This window comes from Lagenorhynchus albirostris, chromosome 12 (assembly GCF_949774975.1).
Source record: "Lagenorhynchus albirostris chromosome 12, mLagAlb1.1, whole genome shotgun sequence".
Lineage (NCBI taxonomy): Eukaryota > Metazoa > Chordata > Mammalia > Artiodactyla > Delphinidae > Lagenorhynchus > Lagenorhynchus albirostris.
This window is the reverse complement of record NC_083106.1, coordinates 31011830-31037437: the sequence shown is the minus strand read 5'-3', so window position 1 is coordinate 31037437 and position 25608 is coordinate 31011830. Positions and strand designations below refer to the sequence as shown.

Below are 25608 nucleotides of genomic sequence, written 5' to 3'. Positions count from 1 at the left end.
AAGCTGATTGAAATTAGGAGTGTATTAATTTTTTTGGTAAGATAATTGTTTTATACTAAGGGAAAAATACGATGCTCTTTAGGGGTTTTAAAAGGCATTTGCTACATTTAATTCTGTATTTCATCATTTTGTAATGTGAAAATTATTGGTCTTACGAAAAGATGAAAAATGATTTGTGCATTCTGTTCCTTTCTGGGAAATGTAGTTGTGAAAATACTTGATATCATCATGTATGTTAAAATACAGAAAATTCTCCTATTTTAGGATGTTTTTAAAATTTTTACTTATTGCTGTATCATTAAATTTTCAAGTTTTTTCCTTTGTGTAAACAATCAAGAAAAATGACTATATTCAGTTTTGAAGAAAAGTTAGGTAGCAAATTGTTGGGATAATTCTGTTAAATCTTAATGAGGCAGCAAATTTAGGAATAATTTATGTTAACAGCTTAGAAAAAATCCAGAAATAATGTCAAAAGATGAGGTCAAGGACATTCTCCTTCTGTGTGCTAGACTATAACTGCTCTCCCTCACGAACTAACTTGAAGGCTTTTTCTTTGAGCTCATGTATGGTTTGAATCAACTAGAAAGCTTAAAAGATAGAAAAATGAAATTTCTTATTGTGTCATTTTTAGGCATGTGAAACATGGCTTAGTGGTGAGGTTTAGCAGATTCGTGTCTGTTTTTATTCTCTAAATACAAAGAAACTACTCAATGAATGAAATATTTAAGATTTTAATAAGCTTTTATTTTTTAAAGTTTCTTTTAATATTCTAGTTAAATATGGCTCTACAATATTAGGTATAAAAAATGTGCATTGTGCAATACTGCCAGTGGCTGGGGATTATGATGACAGATACGCTTTAAAGGCTTTGTAGAATTTTAAACAGGGACTGTAAAAATTAGTTTCCTTTGGCCTTCAATGACATTGGTACTTTAAAAAAAATTTATTTTTGACTGCGTTGGGTCTTTGTTGCTGTGCAGGGGCTTTTCTCTAGTTGCGGTGAGCGAGGGCTACTCTTCATTGTGGTGTGCGGGCTTCTCATTGGGTGGCTTCTCTTGTTGCAGAGCATGGGCTCTAGGCGCGCGGGCTTCAGTAGTTGTGGCAGTTGGGCTCAGTAGTTGTGGCAGACGGGCTTAGTTGTTCCACGGCATGTGGGATCGTCCCGGACCAGGGCTTGAACCCATGTCCTCTGCAGTGGCAGGCAGATGCTTAACCACTGTGCCACCAGGGAAGCCCGACACTGGTACCTTTTAAAATGGCATACAGAGAAGACTCTGAAGTAGTTTCGTTTTTTCTTTTTATCTTTTAAGAATATAATTAGTAATAAAATGCATTAAAATTTTTTTAAAGATGATATCAAGGAATATGTAAATTGATCTGGAGCATCAAAGCATAGTTAGAAATACATTACTTGATTAGATTATCTTTAGAATTTTCATAGATTAAGGTTATTTTTGCATTATAAGTACTGTATGACTTCAGAGCAATAGTCTTCAAAGTGTTTTACAAATTTTAATTTGCAGTTTTACAAGCTACTGGATAATTCAAAGATATGAATGGTCTAAAACTTTTTCACTGAATAGTAGGACATTGCACTAAAATGCGGAATATACAAATGGATGGAAATTTTTGAGCATTGTCCTGAATTTACATATAATTAGTATTTGAGCTTAGAATGAAGACTCAGTTTTTATGAAAATGCAGATACTCTACCACTAAGTGCAAGTGGCAAACCCCAGGTGTGACAATGAAAATGTCTTCAGGCATTGACAAATGTCCCCTGGGGTAGAGAACCACTGATTTTAATAATAGTGGCAGTGTTGCAGACCTTATATTAGGCAAATGGTGCAGAGCTTGCAAAGTGCTTTCCTGTAGCTTGTCTGCGTGACCTTTAACACATCCCTGTAAGTTTGGCAGTGCTTTACAATTGAAGAAACCAAGACTCACTGAGACTAGGTGACCTCTATGGGGTTCCACCCACGGCAGACCTGGGGTAAAAATCCAGGATTTCTGATACAAGTCCAGTACCTTTAATTTGCATCACTCTGTATTAAAAAGTTATCATCCTAAACCACTTTTTCACGATCAGTTAAGCCAGAATTACCATTTGTACCAGCTAAGATTTGAAGATGTAGTTATACTGTTTTGAGGTCTGATATTCTTGATCTCGCGTGATTTACTCGGCACTGGCTAGGCCCTTCCGACGTGAACCTGGACCGTCTTGAGCTGCTTCATCATTCCTGAAAGCTGATCTCAGCACTTCATTGCACCTGGAAAAATCTCTCAAAAATTCATGTGTAAAATCCTCGCAGAGTGGTGTAGACTTATACTAAAGGCTTTTATGAGAGGGCCTGTGTGCTCTATTACACAGGATCCAGTAAACTTCCTCAGAATCTCCTTTAAATGCCCTTTTTTCCCTTGATGTTTCATGTCTTGAGTCACTACCCACATGTCTGCCCCTCTCCTTGTCTCCTCTTGAAAACACATTACCTGTACCTCTTCCTGCACGGCTCTCTGGCCGCTTCTCCTCACTCCTGGATCTTTTCCTCCAGGTACTTCCCTCATCTTTTCTCATGTATTGTAATTTATCCTTTTCTCAAATTCCTTTGCTATTTTGGGTATATGATCTTGAAAAGATTTTTTTAATCTTCTGTGTTTCAATTTATTTTAATGGAGACAGTACCAACATCTTACCTCACAGGATCGGCGGGAGGTTTCCGTGAACTAATATATGTAAAATGCTCACTCTAGTGCCTAGAGCCTAGTGACCACACAAGAAAGGGTAGTTACTGTTGTGGTCTCAGTGTCGTGTTTATTTTTATTATCAGGCACTGTGGTGAGATGGAGGGGTGGAAGAAATAGATGTTGCCCTCGGGGAGTTTACAATTTAGTTTTATCAATATAGAGGTAGAGGAAACGCTGACTCTGTAAGATCTTTGTGTACTATTGCTTTAGGAGCATTTTAATTATCAGGCTGTCAGTATTCTTTTGTTGGGTGTTGTGGAAGTGACATCTTCCCTTGGGAAGTCTTGTGTTAGGTGTTACTGCATAACTTCCTACCAGGAAAACACTGTTTCTCATTTTACCGTCCTCCAGGTTGCAAGGAATAGAGAAACGCTGAGGTTATTTTGGGTGATGTGGATTTATTGTAAAGATACGTGAGAAGTCAGATCCCAGGATAGTATCTCATGATTTGCCCAATTGCATTCTGCAGATAATGGGAACATTGTTCAGGATGAAACAGCTTCTTTAGTATCAGAACAGCCTGCTGTGCTCATGACTCAGTTGTTTCTTATCTCTGCTGTCTCTTTAGGGCTCTGCTTCTGTTGCCAGCCCCCTCTCTCTTCCTTTTCTCTCTAATTCTGCTGCCTCTGGGCTTCTACGTGGGCCCTTTTCTCTGGGGATTGCTTGGTTTGCTAGTCCATATTCAAACTATTTTCCAGTGCACTCACATTTAGAAGTTGACTAGAGTTGTCTCCAACTGGAAATGGAGGAGGGAAAAGCCACCATTCCTCTTCTTTGTTCTCATTAGGTTGAGAGGGGAAGGCTGATGAGGGACCAGGAATTTTGCTTAGGTGCAGACTGTACAGTTTTTCTAACATACGCATTTAGACTTGTTTGCAGCTCTCTCTCCATGGTGATGCCCCTCCTCACATGTCTGGGGAAATGACAGTTGTCATTCCTGTTGAAATTATTGCTGTCCTAAAAAATCTTAAAGGCCATGAAGAATGGGTTCTCAGACACATTCACTTGGGGACAAATAAATATTACTGCCAACAGAAATGGAATGTTGTCTGCCAGTTTGACCTTTCTGTGGCAAGAATAAAACTTTTATTTTTAGGAAAGATCATAATTATAGTGAGTCATACTGTATATTCCAAGGATACATTTCTGAAAAGATACATGGCCATTAAGAATTTTTCCACGCAACCAGTGGCGCAGTCTGTAAAAGAAGGGTGTTGGGCTTGATGCTTTTTAAATGGACAAGCATTGTGTGATTTTTTTTTTTAACTTAAATGTCCTATTAAACTTTCCAAGTCATTTCTCCAGGATATTTGAGAATAGTTAGACAATTAAGCATTGTTTGGCTGAAGGATCTTGACATCATTCTCATTTCATATGTTGCTTATTTTTCTTCTCGATTTCAGTGTTACCATAAGGAAATTTTGCTTACCTAATCTCTGTTTTGTCTGTGTGTGATTAGATTACAAAAGAAATTAAGATCCTGCAAAATGCAATAATACAACAAGATCAGCGACTGGCCAAAGCAATGAACAGAGATGGTTCCTTTCATATTACCCTGCTAGTGATGCAGTTATTAAATGAAGATGAAATAAACATGTGAGTAATACATCTTTCTGGAATATTGTTTTCCAAGTTATTACTGTAATGTGAGTAATCATAGCAGAACCAAAAGAGGCATTGAAATTCTAAAGAAGTATTCTTTTTTTTTAAGAAGTATTCTTTTATAATTTGTTCCAGTTAATAAGCCAATGTACAGAATTAGCCATATAAATATTCTTCCTGATCTACACTTTTTTTTGGGCTGTGCTGCTGCGTGGTGTGCAAGATCCTAGTTCCCTGACCAGGGATCGAACCTGTGCCCCCTGCATGGAAGAGCAGAGCCCTAACCACTGGACCACCAGGGAATTCCCCTTAATCTCTACTTTTAAACTGTTATTGTTATCAGATGCATTGGTTATGCAGTTATTTGATCTGTGTTAACTATGTAAGCACTCTGGGGTCTGACCATTTAGGTTAGGATTCCAGGTAAAGATTCTGGAACCGTGGCCCAACCATGTCTTAACAGCTGCCCAATTTTGGGCAAATCATTTACTTTTTAAATAAATGGAGAAAATAATAGTACTAATACATGTAAGAACTCTTAGTATAGGGCCTGGCACATAGCAGGCACTTGATATTATTAGCTATTAGAGCTGTCATTTACTAGAGTAACGGACAATTTCAGTTTTACTGCCTTCATTCCTAGAGTACCTGTACACCCTGAACCTCCAAACCCAGAGCTGTACCATAAAAGTTGAGTATTAGTCATTGATTGCTGTTTTCCAGCCTGGAGTGGAGAAACCTTGCTCTTCCTCAAATTCTCTGGGATACTCTGTCTGTCGGTATGAGCACCCCTTGCCCTGTTTAGCCCTCTGGATTAAGCTTAAGCATAAGCTCTTTGGAAAGCCAAAACCAGAATTACAGGTTACAGGTTACTTCTGTTTTCTCCCCTGACATAGTCTCCTGAGGGAATGAAGAGCAAGGCTTGGATTGGGAAGGGGGCAACGAAAAGAAAAAATAGAGGGGAGAAAACAATAAATTAGTAACTCAAAATATACAGTCAAATTATGATTCGGGTAGTGATGTCTTTTTCAATAGTTAGAACTGCATGTCTTTAAGGATCAGTCTTCTGATCTCTCTCAACATGATCTACCCAAGAGCAGGTCTTGAGCACGCTGCAGTGACAGAGAGGACCAGAAGATTTTACTTAACTCATTTTCACTGTTCACTTTGCCAATCAGAAGAAAAAAGAAATACTCTGATGCTCTTAAAAGAAAAGAAGCCAGAGAAGATGTGACACAAGATGAAAGCCTGAGAGAAAATGAGTGGTCCCCTGTGTGTTAGAATGGTGGACTAGTCAGGGTTCCCCAGAGAAACAGAACCAATAGGATGGATATCCATTTGGATATCTAGATATATGGATATATCTGTATCCACAGCTGTAGCTATATAGAGAGAGATTTCTTTTAAGGAATTAGCTCACATGACCGTGGGGGCTAAAGTCCACACTCTGCAAGGCAGCCTGGCAAGCGGCAGACCCAGGCGAGGGTTGACAGTATAGGCTCGAGCCCAAAGGCGGCCTGGAGGAAGAATTCCTTCTTCCTTGGGGGACCTCAGTCTTTTCTCGTAAGGCCTGCAACTGACTGGATGAAGCCCATCCACATTCTGCTTTACTCAGGGTCTACTGATTTAAATGTTCATCACATCTAAAAGAACTCCTTCACAACAACATCTAGACTGGCGTTTGACCAAACACTAGGTATCGTGGCCTCAGTTGACGAACAAAATTAACCCACACAAATGGCAGGAGCAGGAGCAAATACTGAGCTGGTCTCACGGATGGCAAGTAAGAGATGCTGAAAAAGTGATTAATTCAGAAGAACTGCATGTGGTCAGTGAAACCACAGCCAGCTGGGAGGAGGGTTGTCGTCCAGGATGGGAAGGGAATCTAGAGGCCTTCTGGTGCTGGGCGGAGTGAGCAAATCAGAGGAAGAGGCACGAAGCCAGACACATCCTGGCTCCCCTTTTGGGGTTGACTGTTCCAGCCAGTGTTGGAGCAGAGAACTGGGAGTGATAGAGACACTCACCTTGGTTTGGGGTTCTCAGGGTGTAGCTGGGAAAAGCTCAACTCTTTAGAGAAGTTCCTGTTCAGTAATGCTGAAAGAATGTGCTGCCGAGTCGAGGGAGATTTCTAACACCTGCACCTGAGGTGGTTCCTTCAATTCCCCATTGCCTATCAAGGTATATAGATGGATCCAGAAATTTCTTTGTGCCCTGGTGGGTAGACTTGGAAGGTCAGAGAGAATTGGTGGATCAGAAGGCACAGGATGGGGGACAGCGACACTGCTGAACATCCGTGTTTCTTTTCTTTCTTTTTTTTTTGGGGGCAGTACGCGGGCCTCTCACTGCTGTGGCCTCTCCCGTTGCGGAGCACAGGCTCTGGATGTGCAGGCTCAGCGGCCATGGCTCCCGCTCCGTAGCATGTGGGATCTTCCCAGACCGGGGCACGAGCCCATGTCCCCTGCATCGGCAGGTGGACTCTCAACCACTGCGCCACCAGGGAAGCCCTATCCGTGTTTCTTGATCAGAGACCCCAGCAGGGATCTTGTGCTTCAGCAGCACATGCCAGTGCAATGCCCAGAAAGAACCGGTGGGCTTTCACGGACACGAGTGTAGGGCACCCAGGGATATGACCAGACCAGTCGCCCTGAAATAGGAATCTCTTAGGACCCAAACAGCAAGCAGATCAAAGAGCTTTTTCAGTCCTCTTATAAGAGTATGCTGGATTCCCTGGGAAGGGGAAGGGAAAAACAATCCTGAAAGAACGTTTGAATTAACTGAATAATTGTACCCCAAAGAGACCTTTTTAAACCAGAGGAGACTGTTACCATTGATTGGTAAGTTTAGGGTTTATCTCTCTTATCGGAGATGGGTCTTGGCTATGGCATGTATATATATTTCAGTCTCTGTTCCTCAGCCACGATTCCCCAAACAAATGTTATTTTATTTTATTTCCTTAACAAGTGTTCTGAGTCGGGCAGCACAGAAGTGTCACCTTTTTTATACATTGGAGGAAACTGGCAGTCCTAGGAATTAAGCGAATGCGGGTCAGTAGACAAGCCAGAACTAATCAGTTTTCTATTATTATTCCATAGAGTGTGATTGTGAAAGATGCAGAGGTAGAGGGAGAGGAGTGGGATGGGGACAGGAGGGAGAAGATGAGCACAAGTGCATGAAGGGCGGGAGAGATTAGTCTGCTGGAAGTACAGACGGCCTCCTGTATCTCAGTAGCCTCTACTGATGGACACGTAACTGACTAGAAATACTGTTAAGTGGTGTGCAGTCGGGTTGGGGTGAGGGGTTGGGTATGTTCTCAATGTATTATAATGTTTACATTTCTCAGTGGAGGTGGGACTCCCTTCTCTAGGAGACTTTTTTTTTTTTAACGTCTTTTTTGGAGTATAATTGCTTGACAATGTTGTGTGTGTTTCTGCTATATAACAAAGTGAATCAGCTATATGTATACATATATCCCCATATCCCCTCCCTCATGCACCTCCCTCCCACCCTCCCTATCCCACCCCTCTAGGTGGTCACAAAGCACTGAGCTGATCTCCCTGTGTGATGCAGCTGCTTCCGACTGGCTATCTATTTTACATTTGGTAGTGTATATATGTCCATGCCACTCTCTCACTTTGTCCCAGCTTACCCTTCCCCTTCCCTGTGTCCTCAAGTTCATTCTGTATGTCTGCGTCTTTATTCCTGTCCTGCCCCTAGGTTCATCAGAACCATTTTTTTTTTAGGTTCCACATATATATGTTAGCATACGGTATTTGTTTTGCTCTTTCTGACTTCACTCTGTATGACAGTCTCTAGGTCCATCTACCTCACTACAAATAACTCAATTTCATTTCTTTTTATGGCTGAGCAATATTCCATTGCATATGTGTGCCACATGTTCTTTATCCATTCATCTGTTGATGGGCACGTAGATTGCTTCCACATCCTGGCTATTGTAAATAGTGCTGCAGTGAACATTGTGGTACATGCTTCTTTTTGAATTATGGTTTTCTCAGGGTATATGCCCAGTAGTGGGATTGCTGGGTTATATGGTAGTTCTATTTTTTAGTTTTTTAAGGAACCTCCATACTGTTCTCTATAGTGGCTGTATGAATTTACATTCCCACCAACAGTGCAAGAGGGTTCCCTTTTCTCCACACCCACTCCAGCATTTATTGTTAGTAGATTTTTTGATGATGGCCATTCTGACCGGTGTGAGGTGATACCTCATTGTGGTTTTGATTTGTATTTCTCTAATGATTAATGATGTTGAACATCCTTTCGTGTGTTTGTTGGCAATCTGTATATCTTCTTTGGAGAAATGTTTGTTTAGGTCTTCTGCCCATTTTCGGATTGGGTTGTTTGATTTTTTGATATTGAGCTGCATGAACTGCTTGCTTATTTTGGAGATTAATCCTTTGTCAGTTGCTTTGTTTGCAAATATTTTCTCCCATTCTGAGGGTTGTCTTTTCATCTTGTTTATGTTTTCCTTTGCTGCACAAAAGCTTTTGTTTCATTAGGTCCCATTTGTTTATTTTTGTTTTTATTTCCATTTCTCTAGGAGGTGGGTCAGAAGGGATCTTGCTGTGATGTATGTCATAGAGTGTTCTGCCTATGTTTTCCTTTAAGAGTTTGGTAGTGTCTGGCCTTACATTTATGTCTTTAATCCATTTTGAGTTTATTTTTGTGTATTGTGTTAGGAAGTGTTCTAATTTCATTTTTTGACCTGTAGCTGTCCAGTTTTCCCAGCACCACTTATTGAAGAGGCTGTCTTTTCTCCATTGTATATTCTTGCCTCCTTTATCAAAGATAAGGTGACCATATGTGCATGGGTTTATCTCTGGGTTTTCTGTCCTGTTCCATTGATCTATAATTCTGTTTCTGTGCCAGTACCATACTGTCTTGATTAGTGTAGCTTTGTAGTATGGTCTGAAGTCATGGAGCCTAATTCCTCCAGCTCCATTTTATTGGCATATAGTTGCTTGTAGTAATCTCTCATGATCCTTTGTAGTTTTGCAGTGTCAGTTGTTACTTCTCCTTTTTCATTTCCTATTCTGTGATTTGAGTCTTCTCCCTTTTTCCTTGATGAGTCTGGCTGATGGTTTATCAATTTTGTTTATCCTCTCAAAGAACCAGCATTTAGTTTTATTTATCTTTGCTATTGTTTCCTTCATTTCTTTTTCATTTATATCTGATCTGATCCTTGTGATTTCTTTCCTTCTGCTAACTTTGGGTTTCTTTTGTTGTTGTTCTTCTTCTTTCTGTAATTGTTTTAGGTGTAAGGTTAGGTTGTTTATTTGAGATTTTTCTTGTTCTTGAGGTAGGATTGTATTGCTATAAACTTCCCTCTTAGAACTGCTTTTGCTGCATCCCATAGGTTTTGGATCATTGTGTTTTCACTGTCATTTGTTTATAGGAATTTTTTGATTTCTTCTGTGATCTCTTGGTTATTTAGTAGTGTATTGTTTAGCCTCCATGTGTTTGTATTTTTTACAGACTTTTTCCTGTAATTGATATCTAGTCTCATAGCCTCGTGGTCGGAAAAGATACTTGATACGATTTCAGTTTTCTTAAATTTACCAAGGCTTGATTTGTGACCCAATATACGATCTATGCTGGAGAAGGTTCCATGAGCACTTAAGAATAAAGTGTATTCTGTTGTTTTGGGATGGAATGTCCTATAAATATCATTTAAGTCCATCTTGTTTAATGTGCCATTTAAAGCTTTTGTTTCCTAATTTATTTTTCATTTTGGATGATCTGTCTGTTGGTGAAGGTGGGGTGTTAAAGTCCCCTACTTTTATTGTGTTCCTGTCAATTTCCCCTTTTATGGCTATTAGCATTTGCCTTATGTATTTAGGTGCTCCTATGTTGGGTGCATAAATATTTACAGTTGTTGTATCTTCTTCTTGGATTGATTGCTTGATCATTATGTAGTGTCCTTCTCTGTCTCTTGTAATAGTGTTTATTTTAAAGTCTGTTTTGTCACTCCAGCTTTCTTTTGATTTCCATTGGCATGGAATATCTTTTTCCATCCCCTCATTTTCACTCTGTATGTGTCCCTAGGTCTGAAGTGGGTCTCTTGGGGACAGCATATATACAGGTCTTGTTTTTGTATCCATTCAGCCAATCTGTGTCTTTTGGTTGGAACATTTAATCCATTTACATTTAAGGTAGTTATCGGTATGTATGTTCCTATTACCATTTTCTAATTGTTTTGGGTTTGTTTTTGTAGGTCTTTCCTTCTCTTGTGTTTTGTGCCTAGAGAAGTTCCTTTACCATTTGTTGTAAAGCTGGTTTGGTGGTGCTGAATTCTCTTAGCTTTTGCTTGTCTGTAAAGCTTTTGATTTCTCCATTGAATCTCAATGAGATCCTTGCTGAGTAGAGTAATCTTGGTTGTAGGTTTTTCCCTTTCATCACTTTAAATATGTCCTGCCACTCCCTTCTGGCTTGCAGTGTTTCTGCTGAAAGATCAGCTGTTAAACTTATGGGGATTCCCTTGTATGTTATTTGTTGCTTTTCCCTTGCTGCTTTTAATTTTTTTTTTTTTTTTTTTTTTTTTTTTTTTGCGGTACGCGGGCCTCTCACTGTTGTGGCCTCTCTTGTTGTGGAGCATAGGCTCCGGATGCGCAGGTTCAGCGGCCATGGCTCATGGGCCCAGCCGCTCCGCGGCATGTGGGATCTTCCCAGACCGGGGCACGAACCCGTGTCCCCTGCATCAGCAGGCAGACTCTCAACCACTGCGCCACCAGGGAAGCCCTTAATATTTTTTCTTTGTATTTAATTTTTGATAGTTTGATTATTATGTGTCTTGGCATGTTTCTTCTTGGATTTATCCTTTATGGGACTCTCTGTGCTTCCTGGACTTGATTGACTATTTCCTTTCCCATGTTAGGGAAGTTTGCAACTGTAATCTCTTCATATATTTTCTCAGACCCTTTCTTTTTCTCTTCTTCTTCTGAGACCCCTATAATTCAAATGTTGGTGCATTTAATATTGTCCCTGAGGTGTCTGAGATTGTCCTCAATTCTTTTCATTCAGTTTTCTTTATTCTGCTCTGCAGTAGTTATTTCCACTATTTTATCTTCCAGGTCACTTATCCGTTCTTCTGCCTCAGTTATTCTGCTATTGATTCCTTTTAGAGAACTTTTAATTTCATTTATTGTGTTGTTCATCATTGTTTGTTTGCTCTTTAGTTTTCTAGATCCTTGTTAAACGTTTCCTGTATTTTCTCCATTCTATTTCCAAGATTTTGGATCATCTTTACTATCATTATTCTGAATTCTTTTTCAGGTACACTGCCTATTTCCTCTTCATTTGTTTGGTCTGGTGGGTTTTTCTCTTGCTCCTTCACGTGCTGCATATTTCTCTGTCTTCCCATTTTGCTTAACTTACTGTGTTTGGGGTGTCCTTTTCGCAGGCTGCAGGTTCGTAGTTCCTGTTGTTTTTGGTGTCTGCCCCCGGGGGTGAGGCTTGTTTAGTGGCTTGTGTAGGCTTCCTGTTGGATGGGACTGGTGCCTGTGTTATAGTGGGTGGGGCTGGATATTGTCTTTCTGGTGGGCATGGCCACATCTGGTGGTGTGTTTGGGGGTGTCTGTAAAGTTAGTATGATTGTAGGCAGCCTCTCTGCTAATGGGTGGGGTTGGGTTCCTGTCTTGCTGGTTGTTTGGCCTGGGGTGTCCGGCACTGGAGTTTGCTGGCTGTTGGGTGGAGCTGGGTCTTAATGTTGAGATGGAGATCTCTGGGAGAGCTCTCGCTGAGTGATATTACGTGGAGCCGGGAGGTCTCTGGTGGACCGATGTCCTGAACTCGGCTCTTCCACCTCGGAGGCTCGGGCCTGACACCAGCCCGGAGTACCAAGACCCTGTCAGCCACATGGCTCAGAAGAAAAGTGAGAAAGAAAGAGAGAGAGAGAGATGGAGGGAGGGAGGGAGGGAGGGAGGAAGGAAGGAAGGGAGGAAAGAAAGAAAGATTATTAAAAAAAGTAATAATAATAGTAAAAAGAAAAAGAGAGCAACCAATCCAGTAAAGAAATCCACCAATGATAACAAGCGCTAAACACTAAACTAAGATAAACATAAAAATTAGAAATAAAACTGTCGCAGACAGCACACGCCATGTCTACAGTTGCTCCCAACATCCAACTCCTCAGTTTTGGGATGATTCATTGTCTATTCAGGTATTCCACAGGTACAGAATACATCAAATTGTTTGTGGAGCTTTAATCTGCTGCTCCTGAGGCTGCTGGGAGAGCTTTCCCTTTCTCTTCTTTGTTCGCACAGCTTCTGGGGTTCAGCTGTGGATTTGGACCCGCCTCTGCATGTAGGTAGCCCTCAGGTATCTGTTCCCACGCATACAGCATGGGGTTAAAGCAGTGGCTGATTGGGGCTCTAGCTCATTCAGACCAGGGGAGGAAGGGGTACAGTATTTATAATTGGAATGCGGGGCGAGCCTGTGGCAGTAGAGGCCATCGTGACGTTGCAACAGCCTGAGGCGCACCATTTGTTCTCCCGGGAAAGTTGTCCCTGGTCTACGGGACCCTGGCAGTGGCGGGCTGCACAGGCTCCCAGTGGGGAGTGTGGAGAGTGGCCTGTGCTCGCACACAGGCTTCTTGGTGGCGGCAGCAGCAGCATTAACGTTTCATGCCCGTCTCTGGTGTCCGGCTTGTGCTTGTCTCTGGACCTCGTTTAGGTGGTTCTCTGCCTTCTGTGGGCAGATGGGGAAGGAATCCCCTCTCCTCATGCAGCCCGAAACAATGTTCTCTTGCCTCTTTGGCAGCTCCAGACTTTCCCAGACTCCCTCCCGGCTAGCTGTGGCGCACTAGCCCCCTTCAGGCTGTGTTCACGCCGCCAACCCCAGTCCTCTCCCTGGGATCCGACCTCTGAAGCCCGAGCCTCAGCTCCCAGCCCCTGCCCGCCCCGGCGGGTGATCAGACAAGACTCTCGGGCTGGTGAATGCTGGTCGGCACCAATCCTGTGTGTGGGAATCTCTCTGCTTTGCCCTCCGCACCCCTGTGGCTGCGCTCTCCTCTGTGGCTCTGAAGCTTCCCCCCTCTGCCACCCGTGGTCTCTGCCCGCGAAGGGGCTTCCTAGTGTGTGGAAACTTTTCCTCCTTTACGGCTCCCTCCCAGAGGTGCAGGTCCCGTCCCTATTCTTTTGTCTCTGTTTTTTCTTTTTTCTTTTGCCCTACCCAGGTACATGGGGAGTTTCTTGCCTTCTGGGAAGTCTGAGGTCTTCTGCCAGCGTTCAGTAGGTGTTCTGTAGGAGTTGTTCCACATGTAGATGTATTTTTGATGTATTTGTGGGGAGGAAGGTGATCTCCACGTCTTGCTCCTCTGCCATCTTGACGGTTCCTCTAGGAGACTTAGAAATATTTTGGGGGGTATTTTTGGTTGTCACAATTACTGAGGAGTGCCGTGGGCATTTATGGGCAGGTCTCAGTGTTACTAAATCACCTGCAGTACATGGAACAGTCCTGAACTAGGAAGCATTGTGTTGCCCTTAATTGTGGCATCACTTGTTAAAGAGTTACAGTACAGAGCACAGTGACAGTCTGAGTCATTCAGCCCCATGTTTTACAATGTCTGTTTGCAAATTTCAGTTTTGTGTAAAAAATTAAATATTTAGCAAGTCTACTTTGTGTTTGAAGGATTAAAGTGACATTCTTATGCTACTTTATGATACTGGGAGTCACAGCTCTACTGGAAAATGATGACCAGATATTTGCAATTTAGCAATTATTCTTGACTAAGTTGTAATGAAAGATCTAAGTAATAGTTGAAGTTTGCTGTATAGACAAGATAGTATTTTACAGTTCGACCAACATTAATTTCCAACCATGTGTTAGGTACTGAGCTAAGTGCTTTGGCGAAAATAAAGATGAACCATGAATGGATCTTGTACTCATGGATTATACCAGGTAGTTGACTAGGTCATACGGACCCAAGTAGCTATAATAGATAAATGTAAAAAGTGGTATGTTTCAGTTGGTGTAAAGTATTAACGGAATTGCAAAGGAGAGAAGATTTGCTTCTGGTTTGGGGAACCAGGGAAGTGTTTGTGGCAGAAGTATCGACTTTTAGGTGATGATGAGATTCAAGGTGTGGCTTCATTTTGGGTAGCTGTATAGTGAGAGTGAAACTGATTGGATTTCCTGGTAAGACATTGTTTATATGAAGGATTTTCTAAGTCCCTAATTTTTAAATTTTACCTTTCATCCTATACAGTATAATATGCTAGAGACACATATTGTTGGTTTCTTGTTCTATATTCTTACTTTTTGAAGTCTAGTATCATATTTTAGGTGTTTAATAAAGTATTGATCAATGGATTGGATATGGAGTGTGTAGAAACTTTTTTTTAATAATGAATTTCTTCAGGTAGGTATCACCCTTTGTGTCCTCACAGTGCAGAAGAAAGAATAGAAATATGTTAGCCCAGATGCTGATTTGCAAAGACGCTGCCCTATTTTAGTTTTAAGTACAACCTTTGGGTCTGAACTCTAGTTTCAGAATTGTTTCCTACGTGCCTGTACTCTTCATTTTACCATAAAGAAGTCTTTCCATAAACCGTTCTTGAAAAGATACTCTATTTAAAAGAATTTGAAACTTAGTGATATTTATCAGTAGGCACTATGACTCCTTTCACTCTGTGAGCAGTGACATCTCATTAGAACAAATTTATGGATTTATGATACTGAAGAACTGAAAAACTGGACTGAATTTAGATCGTCTATATTTCTTCAAAGAAAAATGGGGTATAGAATTCACTGTCTCTGAAAAATCCTGACCTTCAGGGTGGCCTACTTTCATGTAGAGTTACATTTAAAATGAGTGTATTGAATTCCCCTCATTTACGGTAGATGAGCCGGAAGTGGCTGATCTGTTTTCACATGCTTTAAGTCAGTGTGTGGTGAAGGACAGTATTATAGCAGAAGTGTGTCTTTTTGGATGAACATAAATACAGGTAGGCAAGATTGGATTTTGGATGTGGATTTGGAGGTACAACGAGAAATGCTGACATTTCTAAAGCTATTTTGAAGTATTATGTACTGTTTTGACAGAGAAACAAGACTCAGCATGGGAGCTATGGATGAAAATCAGTTAAAACTTTTATACGAATACTAATTTAGAAATATGAAAGATCTAGAAAAATTCCTAAATTTCTTTTCACACATTTGACATAATTACTACTGGCGAACAAATTGCTGATCAAGATAATTTAAATTAATGGTGGTTCACCAGAAGGGTGTTTTAAACCCCTCTCCATAATGTAATGATGTCCTTAGTTCTTTTTTGAGTAATTGCTGCCCTCTAGTGAGATTTTATTTTTTTTCTCATAATAAAGTACCTATACCAAACTCCTCTTACTATGGAAATAATTGATCTTAATTTTCAAAATATTCCAAACTTTATAATGTCTAATTCACTAATATAGTAAACATTTATTTTTAGAAAGAAAAATAATGCATTTGAAACACAGAATAGCCCTTAGAGGCTATTTAGCCCATAGAGGCTAAACAGATACAGCAAACTTATGTAGCTGTAGTTGGTAAATATAAATTGCACTTTGGTTGAACCCAAGTATAATAAATTATCTTATTGTGGAGACTATTATATTTTAAAGAGATAATGTATTTTAAATTTTAGTAGAGTGCCTCACAAATAGTAAATATTATATAAGTATTAGTACTTTTAACAAGAATCTAGAACTTTCACATAATCTAATATAATGTTTTGGAGGTATTAGGTTTTTCTGCAATATACTGTCAGAATATTCTTTTTTAGTTGTCCATGCAGTATTTCCTTGGTTAAAAACCTTTTGGTGAACTATATCTTCTTTTGTGTCTTTAATATAAAATAAATTATAATTAGGTAAAGATTAATTCACTTCTACAGATTTTGTTAAAAATTAGTATTAGTTTTATTTTGATCATATTGATTAGATTTTGAAGGTATTTTGAGCATTAAAGTAATTAGTACAAGTATAAAAATTTATCTTTCTAAAACTTTCTCATTTGGTTTTGTATATTTTATTACTTAATATGTTACTGAAAAATATATTATTTCTTACCAGTGGTATTGATGCTCTTTTGGAATTAAAACCATTTGTGGAAGAAATCCTCCAAGGAAAAACTTTGACTTTGCCCTTTGAAGGGGTTGACACTTTTGGAAATCAGGTTGGATTTGTGAAGCTGGCAGAAGGAGATCACATAAACCCACTTTTGGAGATAGCAGGTAAAACAAACAGTGATATACTTACATGAACTCTCATCTGTTGAAGAAGCAATTTTTTTCTCCCAATTCTTATAATAGAGATTTGACATCTTTTAATTTTGGGGAGCCAGTGTAACCTCACTTTATAAGTGAGCTGCTTCAGCATTTGTTTGTATAGGGAAGTAGCCAAATAAAGGGTGGGAAAAGTTATCTTGATTCTTTGACCTGAGGAATATGTTGATTCTGGAAGATGATGGACTGGATCAAGTATTTGTTAGGACTGTCCTAATCATAAGTGTGAAGGATCCAACGCTTATCATGACATTTGACATGTAGTTGGCATTTAGTAAGTATTGAGTGAATTAATAAGAATCACCAGTTGCCTATTTGGAGGCTTGTGGGCATTGTCAGCTCTATTCCGGAGAATCAGTAGATGAATCAGCAGCATTTTTCTCTGTGCTACCTTTTTACCTTCCTGTTTAGGTACTGCTCTAGGAGCAGAAAGTCCATTGGTGGTGGTAGAAGGTCTCGCATCCATTGGAGAACACATTGCTTTGTGCAGCACAATTGAAAATGTCAGGGAAATAGAAGCAGGAAATTATAAAACCTGGTTGAGTGCTTTTTAAAGATGATCCAGAGATCGTAATTTGGGTGTCAGTAAAACAATTGTTAATGAAACAATTTTTATTTTCATTTCCTCTCATATTGTGCCAGGTCATTTCATGTCATCTCATTTCAGATTCAATAATCCTTGATTCATAACACACTCTCATCATTGCTCCATGCTGGGTTTATTTTTATCTATGTGTTTATCTGTCTTAAAATAATATCATAATCATCTGGGAATCCACCACCCAAAACAAAAGCTAGGACCTTGGTAGTAAACTAACCACGTTGTCCTTTTCATTAATCTATCCTTTGGCCTTCCTTCATTTAAGCTAACCATCATCCTGAGGTCAGGGTTTATTTCCTTGTATTCTTCCCAAGTATATGTATTTTTAATTGGTTTTAATCTTATAAAAAGGATATCATATTGTATGAGATCTTTTGAGACATACTTTTTAAAAAACTTAATATATTGTCTTTATGCAGTTTTTAGTTGCCCATTCAAAAGTGCACCTCTTTAGGGGTGAGGGAGGCATGAGGATCAGATTTCATTTCATTGTTGGTTAAGTTTTTCTTTTGTGGAGCAAAGTATGTATAAACAACAAACAAGCAAGCAATTAAACAATAGTCATGAGTCAAGTAGGATTTAAAATCATTAGTTGGCCAAGGAGAAGGCAACTCTAACAGTTTTGATGGCAAAGCATTTGGGAACCCATGCCTTCAGTTAACAGACTTAATCTGTTCATCCTGAACTGCTCTGGAGAGAATGCTAGATTCAGGTCTTTCCTTTTGTAATATAAATATGTCTGAGCTCAAGAAACATTTCTAATTAGTCATTCATTCATTGTTCTTTTAAATAATTCAATGGGTGCTTGCAACATTGAGAATTCCATCCATTCTTAGCAATATTCTCACAAAGGCAGTTTCCAGTATTGATGAAAGAGCCATTGTGTGGTGAGGAATGTGAAATCTCACCAGCTTTAGCGTGACTCTGAGCTCAAGGGTGTTGGTTTGTCATTTTAGAAAAGGCCACTGCCCCTGTAATTCCTTTCTAGATGCCAGAGACTGTTTCTTAAAAATATATATACTTTTCTAAATGTTTAAACAAAACATTACAAGAAACGGAAAATAGAATGGCACTCTGTCTACTCATATAATCACTTGCTTTTAATTTTGTGTGTATATTATTGTTTTGGATTATGTTTTTTATTTTTAAATTTTTTTTAGCTGCGTCCTGCAGCATGCGGGATCTTAGTTCCCCACCAGGGATCGAACCTGTGCCCCCTGCAGTGGAAGCACGGAGTCCTAACCACTGGACCGCCAGGGAATTCCCTGGATTATAGTTTTTATGCAATTTTATAAGAAATCTAAATATTTGAATATGTGTATGGAAAATTTCAGTGAAGTTTAGTTGAGCCTCAATTTGTGTAGAGTTCAGATAGTCCAGATGTTCAGTACATGGAATTTTTGTTAATATTTTACTTCATTAGATTTATTTTTAAAAGAATGCCTCAGGATTAGTATTGCTTTAGTCCAACAGGATCAGTAAAATAATGTCATTTGTTTTTGTGTCATATTTTATAAACTTTTTCAAATATATTACAACTTTCAGAAGAATATATTCCATTGACCAGGGTAATACATTTCTTAGATCATTGTTATAAACTATGTATATGTGTATGCTTATACAAGAACATTAAACTCTTATTTGTTCAACATAAAGGAGGCAGAGCTAGTTGACTTAATCGAAAGAAGGAAATTTTTTTTTTTAAGAAAAGGAATTTATTGTTTACATCACTGAAATAGTCCCCCGTAAGAACAATACGTACCGTATTTATTTGAAAGAATCAGATTCCTTTCAGATAGAAAACTGTATAAAGCAATACTGTCAACACAAAACAGTGGTCATATTACATATCTACAGGCATAAGCATTGCAAATAAATTTTTCTTTTTAATCTTATGGCTAGATATTTTCACTGCAACACAGTGTTTGCCCTTAGAGAAGACAGAGCTGGAACAGGACAAAAACTTTTTGTTCATGCTTTTTAGGGCTGAACCAGTGATACGTCCCATTTCAAAATGTACTGCCTTTAACTGCTTTTAGGACAGTGGTTTTAGGCAGGAGTGCTTCTACTTGGCTAGCACAAAGAAACACACTCTTGTTCCTTAGTTTCATTCCTCATTCTCGTGTTTTCTGTTTGTCACACTATGACATATCTATCAGAGCAGACATTTTCCAGTTTTGCTTAAAGAACACTGATACACATACACACCAAACTGAGACAGCTCAGAATTTAGAGATGTTAAGTAGTGAAGTAATAAGAGAAATTGTGTTTATGACAAAGGAATAAGAAAAACTCTCAGTGGTTTTAAGCATACCAAACTAGGTTTCTTACTAAAAACTTTTCTTATTTTGGTTTTAAAAATAGTATTTTCAGATTGGGTTTGGGCTTAGATAAAAACACAGTGAGACAAAAACACAAGACATACTTGTTTCCAAAGTCACAAAATGACATTGTTAAGTATACGTTTTTGTCCACTTTTTGTGTGTGTGTGTGTGGAAAAAAACTCAGTACTCTATGCTGGAGAAAATGTTTTTCGGGAGTTACAGTATATTCATACAGGGGGAAAAAGGTTTTCTTTTTTCTTTTTTTTTTTTGCATATCGCTATGATCTTCAAAAAATATAAAATTAAATTTACAAAAAACTGGAAGACCAAGTGTAAGCAGTCTGGTATTTACTGCAATGTCCAGCACTATCATAATGATCTTTAGCATAAAAGCGAAAAGAAATTCATGGATCTCAAGCATCTTCAGTAACTGCCAGTATAGCTTGTAACTACTGTCCTTGCTTCTTTGAGAGATACCTTTCCCAATATTTGTGATTTAGGTCCAAAAAGTCATCTAACTTTGCTATTTCCTTGAGGTACTGGGTTAATTTTAAAAGTTCTTTGTCTTTATCTTGATTTAGGTGTGCTTTCATAAAAGGTCTTAGCTTTAGTCCATTCTGTGGGTTCATTAGAAAATTTCTTCCTATGTCATCAAACATGATGGGTTTTTTTGCTGTAAAACTCTGAAAACTTTCCCCATATAACACCAAGAGGCTTTACATCTGTTAATCCTCTCCTTGGAGTATGCACTGTTATCATAGCAGCACTGTCCAACATGAAGATAATCTTGTAATTTGCATTTGTACTCACTCGCAGCTCTTTCATTTTAGCTTCAATCCACTTCAGATCAGATAACAATGTCATAATCCTCATATGCAGATGTTAGGAATTCATGAAGATATGGCCACATTAATTCTATCCCAGTATCTGCACAAGAGACTATGGTCAAATAATATATAATCAACGCCTAGTACCAAAGGTTTTTTCCCTTCCCTGGGAGGATTCAAAATTTCCACTTTGTACTCTTTTACTCTGTGGGAAATTTTCAGTAGGTTTTCCTCCCTATTTTCTGCTTCAACTACTTCATCTTCAATATCAGAGTCGTTAACAACATCATCATTGTCAGGAGGTGGACCTAAGGCATCTTCCAAGCTCTCCTCATGAGTTCCCATCATCATGATTTTAGTATTTGGTTTCAGTTTGGGAGCTCCAAGCTTAACATAATTTTCTGCAGGTTTGCCTTTAACTTTGAGTCCAAGTAACTTCTGACATTTTGGTAACACTCCTGTAAGGGTCTTGAGAAATTGAGATATAGCACAGTATCGTCTTCTGAAAGTGCAGTCACTGAATATTCCTGTCTGCCCCATTTTACAATGATAGGGAGAGCCATCCTTGAAACATACGATGAGGCAGCTTGCATTCAGAAAAAGATACCTGGAGCGCAGCGGAACCGGCAGCAGCCCAGGAAAAATTTTTAAAGAACATAACTTTAATTATTAAAGTGTTGATAAAGAAGTTAAGTTTAAGTATATGTTATGAAGTGAAACTAACTTGAAAAATAGTTGAAAATTATAGTTCATGAATAGTCTGATTTACCTAATTTTCATAGAGTTTTTCAATTTTCAAGTTAAAAGAAACAAATTCTTAAAATATTTCACAGTTGTTACGAAAAAAGGACTGAATTTTAGATACTAATATTTGAACTCATTATTGAAAATTTACAGGGTAAAGAGTAATTTAGAATTAATGTGTAATATTGAAGAAAATTATTATGCATTTTGAACTAATAAAGTCTGAATTGATGAGTTAGTAACTGTTATTTTTGGTAGATGCCTGTGGGCTGAAGAGACCACGCCCATCTTTTTTTTTCTTTAATAATTTTTATTGGGATATAGTTGATTTACAATGTTGTGTTAGTTTTAGGTGTACAGCAAAATGAATCTGATATACATATACATATATCCACTCTTTTTTAGGTTCGTTTCCCATATAGGCCATTACAAAGTATTGAGTAGAGTTCCCTGTGCTATACAGTAGGTATTAGTTATCTGTTTTATATATAGTAGTGTGTATGTGTCAATCCTAGTCTTCCAGTTTATCCCTCCCCCACCCCGTAACTGTAAGTTTATTTTCTACATCTGTAACTCTATTTCTGTTTTGTAGATAAGTTCATTTGCAGCCTTTGTAAAGATTAGTTATCTATTTTATATATAGTAGTGTGTATATGTCAATCCCAGTCTCCCAATTTATCCCTCCCCACCTCTTTCCCACTTGGTAACAATAAGTTTGTTTTCTAAATCTGTGACTCCATTTCTGTCTTGTAAGTAAGTTCATTTGTACCATTTTTTTAGATTCCACATATAAGTGATATCATATGGTATTTGTCTTTCTCTGTCTGACTTCACTCAGTATGACGATCTCTAGGTCCATGCATGTTGCTGTAAATGGAATTATTTCCTCCTTTTTTATGACTGAATAATAGTTCATTGTATAAATGTACCACATCTTCTTTTTTTTTTCTTGCGGTATGTGGGCCTCTCACTGTTGTGGCCTCTCCTGTTGCGGAGCACAGGCTCCGGACGCGCAGGCTCAGCGGCCGTGGCTCATGGGCCCAGCCACTTCGTGGCATGTGGTATCTTCCTGGACTGGAGCACGAACCTGTGTCCCCTACATCGGCAGGCAGACTCTCAACCACTGTGCCACCAGGGAAGCCCCCACATCTTCTTTATTCATTCCTCTGTTAGTGGACATTTAGGTTGCTTCCGTTTCCTGGCTATTGTACGGAAACACAAAAGACCACGAATAGCCAAAGCAATCTTGAGAAGGAAAAAAGGAGCTGGAGGAATCAGGCTCCCTGACTTCAGACTATGCTACAAAGCTACAGTAATCAAGACAGTATGGTACTGGCACAAAAACAGAAATACAGATCAATGGAACAGGATAAAAGCCCAGAGATAAACCCACGCACATATGGTCACCTTATCTTTGATAAAGGAAGCAAGAATATACAATGGAGAAAAGACAGTCTCTTCAATAAGTGGTGCTGGGGAAACTGGACAGCTACATATAAAAGAATGAAATTAGAACACTCCCTAACACCATACATAAAAATAAACTCAAAATGGATTAGAGACCTAAATGTAAGACTGGACACTATGAAACTCTTAGAGGAAAACATAGGAAGAACACTCTCTGACATAAATCACAGCAAGATCTTTTTCGATCCACCTCCTAGTGTAATGAAAATAGAAATAAAAAGAGACCACGCCCATTTTTGCGCACTGTGTACATGTAGGTTTATGGTGGTAGCCGCTTGAGGGAGCTGGTATACAGTAGCCAAGACTGTCTCAGCTTACTACCTTGACCTTGAGTGATCCTGTTTTTCCAGAATAAAAAGCACCTTCTGCTTTCCAAGCAGTACACAACAGCTCATAGAGCTAAGAAGGTATTGAAAATTAGGCATTTACATGTCATTTCTCCACATTTTACAGTGATGAAATTGCACTGGAAGCTTTTTGCATAGAAATGAATGTGATTTCATTCATTTTTTTGTGTGAAATGTAATTTTGTTAAGAAGTGTATTAGATTGAGAGATTGCTAAAAATTTAGCCTGCTGGGATTATAATAGTCCTTGCAAATCTTTTTTTTTAAATGAGAAAAATGTGCTTGTTTAGCATGATAAAAGATTCCAAGTGCATTTATCTCATAAAAGGAAAAATGAAAGGTTTTCAGGGTGTTCATTTGAACATTACTCTTTCTCTTATTATGACCGTCATGTTCCCCAAAAGATGGAGAGTATATGCCCTGTGTTTCTGCTCCTTGTGGGGATTCTGTTCAGTTGCTGGTATCTTCGGGCCTTTTTCTAAGCTGTTCTGCTCTTGCACGTCTAACCACCACAGGCAGATGGGCATCCCAGCAGCCTGCTGACCCTTCCCCTTAATGGCTGGACTAAGCTGTCTTCAGAGACATCAGCACACCTTAGCCACACATCATTTAGAACTAAGCAAAGACAAACTTTTCTCCCCAGCCAGAATGTCTGAATCACAGCCCCGCTCCCTAGAGGGCCCTCTGAGCCTCTTGTTGCACGCCCTGCCTCTGTGCAGGCCCTCAGGCACAAATCCTCATACTTCTTCTCCCCTCTCACCTCTCTTTTTACCCTTTCCATTGTCCCGTATAGGGACAAATTGTTTTTCCTTCTGCCCTCCTAGATTCTCCCCCAGGGACCCTGTAGACTTAGACTGACAACAAATTAACAAGGGAAAAGCAAAGAGTTTAGTAATGTGTCCAGTACACATCACATGGGTGAAACCTCAATGAAGAGTAACTCACAGGGGTGGCTAGAATGTGGGCTCATATAGCATCTTAACAGAAGAATAATAAATTTGTAGAGAAGTGACAAGACAAAGGAAAAGGGTTTTAAGCTTTCAGGGTGGGCAGACTGGGGGGGGGGCTCTAATGGAGTAAGATTTGTGTGTATAGGTCCACCTTGGCCATACAAATTCCCCAGGAGAGGGGACTTTTGGCAGTCCTCATTTTTCACAAGTGTCTGCTTTTGGTCAGACAAGGGAAGCTCTGGGAAAGTTTCTTTTTGCATCTATTGATTCTCTTTGTCTCTAGCTCAAAATATGTCTTATGCCCAAGTGGCACATTTTGGGGTGGCATATTCCCTATATCTTTTATTTTACTTGATTTTCAGTCAAACACTTAAATGGATTTACTTTATGCTGGATATTATTCTAATCATCTTACAAATGTTAACCCTTTCAATCTTAACAACTATGTGAGACAGAGATGATTGTCATCACCCCCGTTTTACAGTTGGGAATCTGAGGCAAAAGAGGCTAAATAATTTGTTAGTAAGTGGTAGAGCCAGGACGCAAATCCAGGCAGTCTGGCTCCATATTCTGTGTTCCTTTTTTTTTTTTTAACATCTTTGTTGGAGTATAATTGCTTTAAAATGGTGTGCTAGTTTCTGCAGTATAAAAAGTGAATCAGCTATACATATACATATATCCCCATATCTCCACCCTCTTGCGTCTCCCTCCCACCCTCCCTATCCCACCCCTCTAGGTGGTCACAAAGCACCGAGCTGATCTCCCTGTGCTATGCGGCTGCTTCCCACTAGCTATCTATTTTACATTTGGTAGTGTATATATGTCCATGCCACTCTGTCACTTCGTCCCAGCTTACCCTTCTCCCCTTCCCGTGTCCTCAGGTCCATTCTCTGTCTGTGTCTTTTTTCCTGTCCTGCCCCTAAGTTCTTCAGAACCTTTCTTTTTTTTTTTTAGATTCCATATATATGTGTTAGCATACGGTATTTGTTTTTCTGTTTCTGACTTAATTCACTCTGTATAAGAGACTTGAGGTCCATCCACCTCACTACAAATAACTCAGTTTCGTTCCTCCTTATGGCTGAGCAATATTCCATTGTATATATGTGCCACATCTTCTTTATCCATTCATCTGTCAGTGGACACTTAGGTTGCTTCCATGTCCTGGCTATTGTAAATAGAGCTGCAATGAACATTGTGGTAAAAGACTCTTTGAATTATGGTTTCTCAGGGTATATGCCCAGCAGTGGGATTGCTGGGTCTTATGGTAGTTGTATTTTTAGTTTCTTGAGCAACCTCCATGCTGTTCTCCATAGTAGCTGTATCAATTTACATTCCCACTAACAGCGCAACAGGGTTCCCTTTTCTCCATACCCTCTCCAGCACTTATTGTTTGTAAATTTTTTGATGGTGGCCATTCTGACCGGTGTGAGGTGATACCTCATTGTAGGTTTTTTTAAATTAATTAATTATTTAATTTTTGGCTGCATTGGGTCTTTATTGCTGCACACGGGTTTTTTCTAGTTGCAGTGAGCGGGGGCTACTCTTCGCTGCGGTGTGTGGGCTTCTCATTGTGGCGGCTTCTCTTATTGCGGAACACGGGCTCCAGGTGTGGCGTGCGGGCTTCGGTAGTTGTGGCATGCGGGCTCAGTAGCTGTGGCTCACGGGCTCTAGAGCGCAGGCTCAGTAACTGTGGCTCACGGGCTTAGTTGCTCCACGGCA

General features: G+C 39.4%; 1 protein-coding gene and 1 pseudogene across 4 annotated transcripts in view; one reads left to right on the top strand and one right to left on the bottom strand.

Annotated features, from left to right (window-relative positions):
• Positions 1–25608, top strand: part of AKAP7 (A-kinase anchoring protein 7) — a 139275-nt gene that overhangs the window by 19176 nt on the left and 94491 nt on the right. For all 4 annotated transcript variants that reach the window (XM_060167871.1, XM_060167872.1, XM_060167873.1 and 1 more), the window contains exons 4-5: positions 4205–4341; positions 16419–16579. In XM_060167871.1, the coding sequence (XP_060023854.1) occupies positions 4205–4341; positions 16419–16579 (298 nt within the window). The remainder of the gene's footprint in view (positions 1–4204; positions 4342–16418; positions 16580–25608) is intronic.
• On the bottom strand, positions 19782–20945 carry LOC132530769 (ubiquitin-like domain-containing CTD phosphatase 1; annotated as a pseudogene).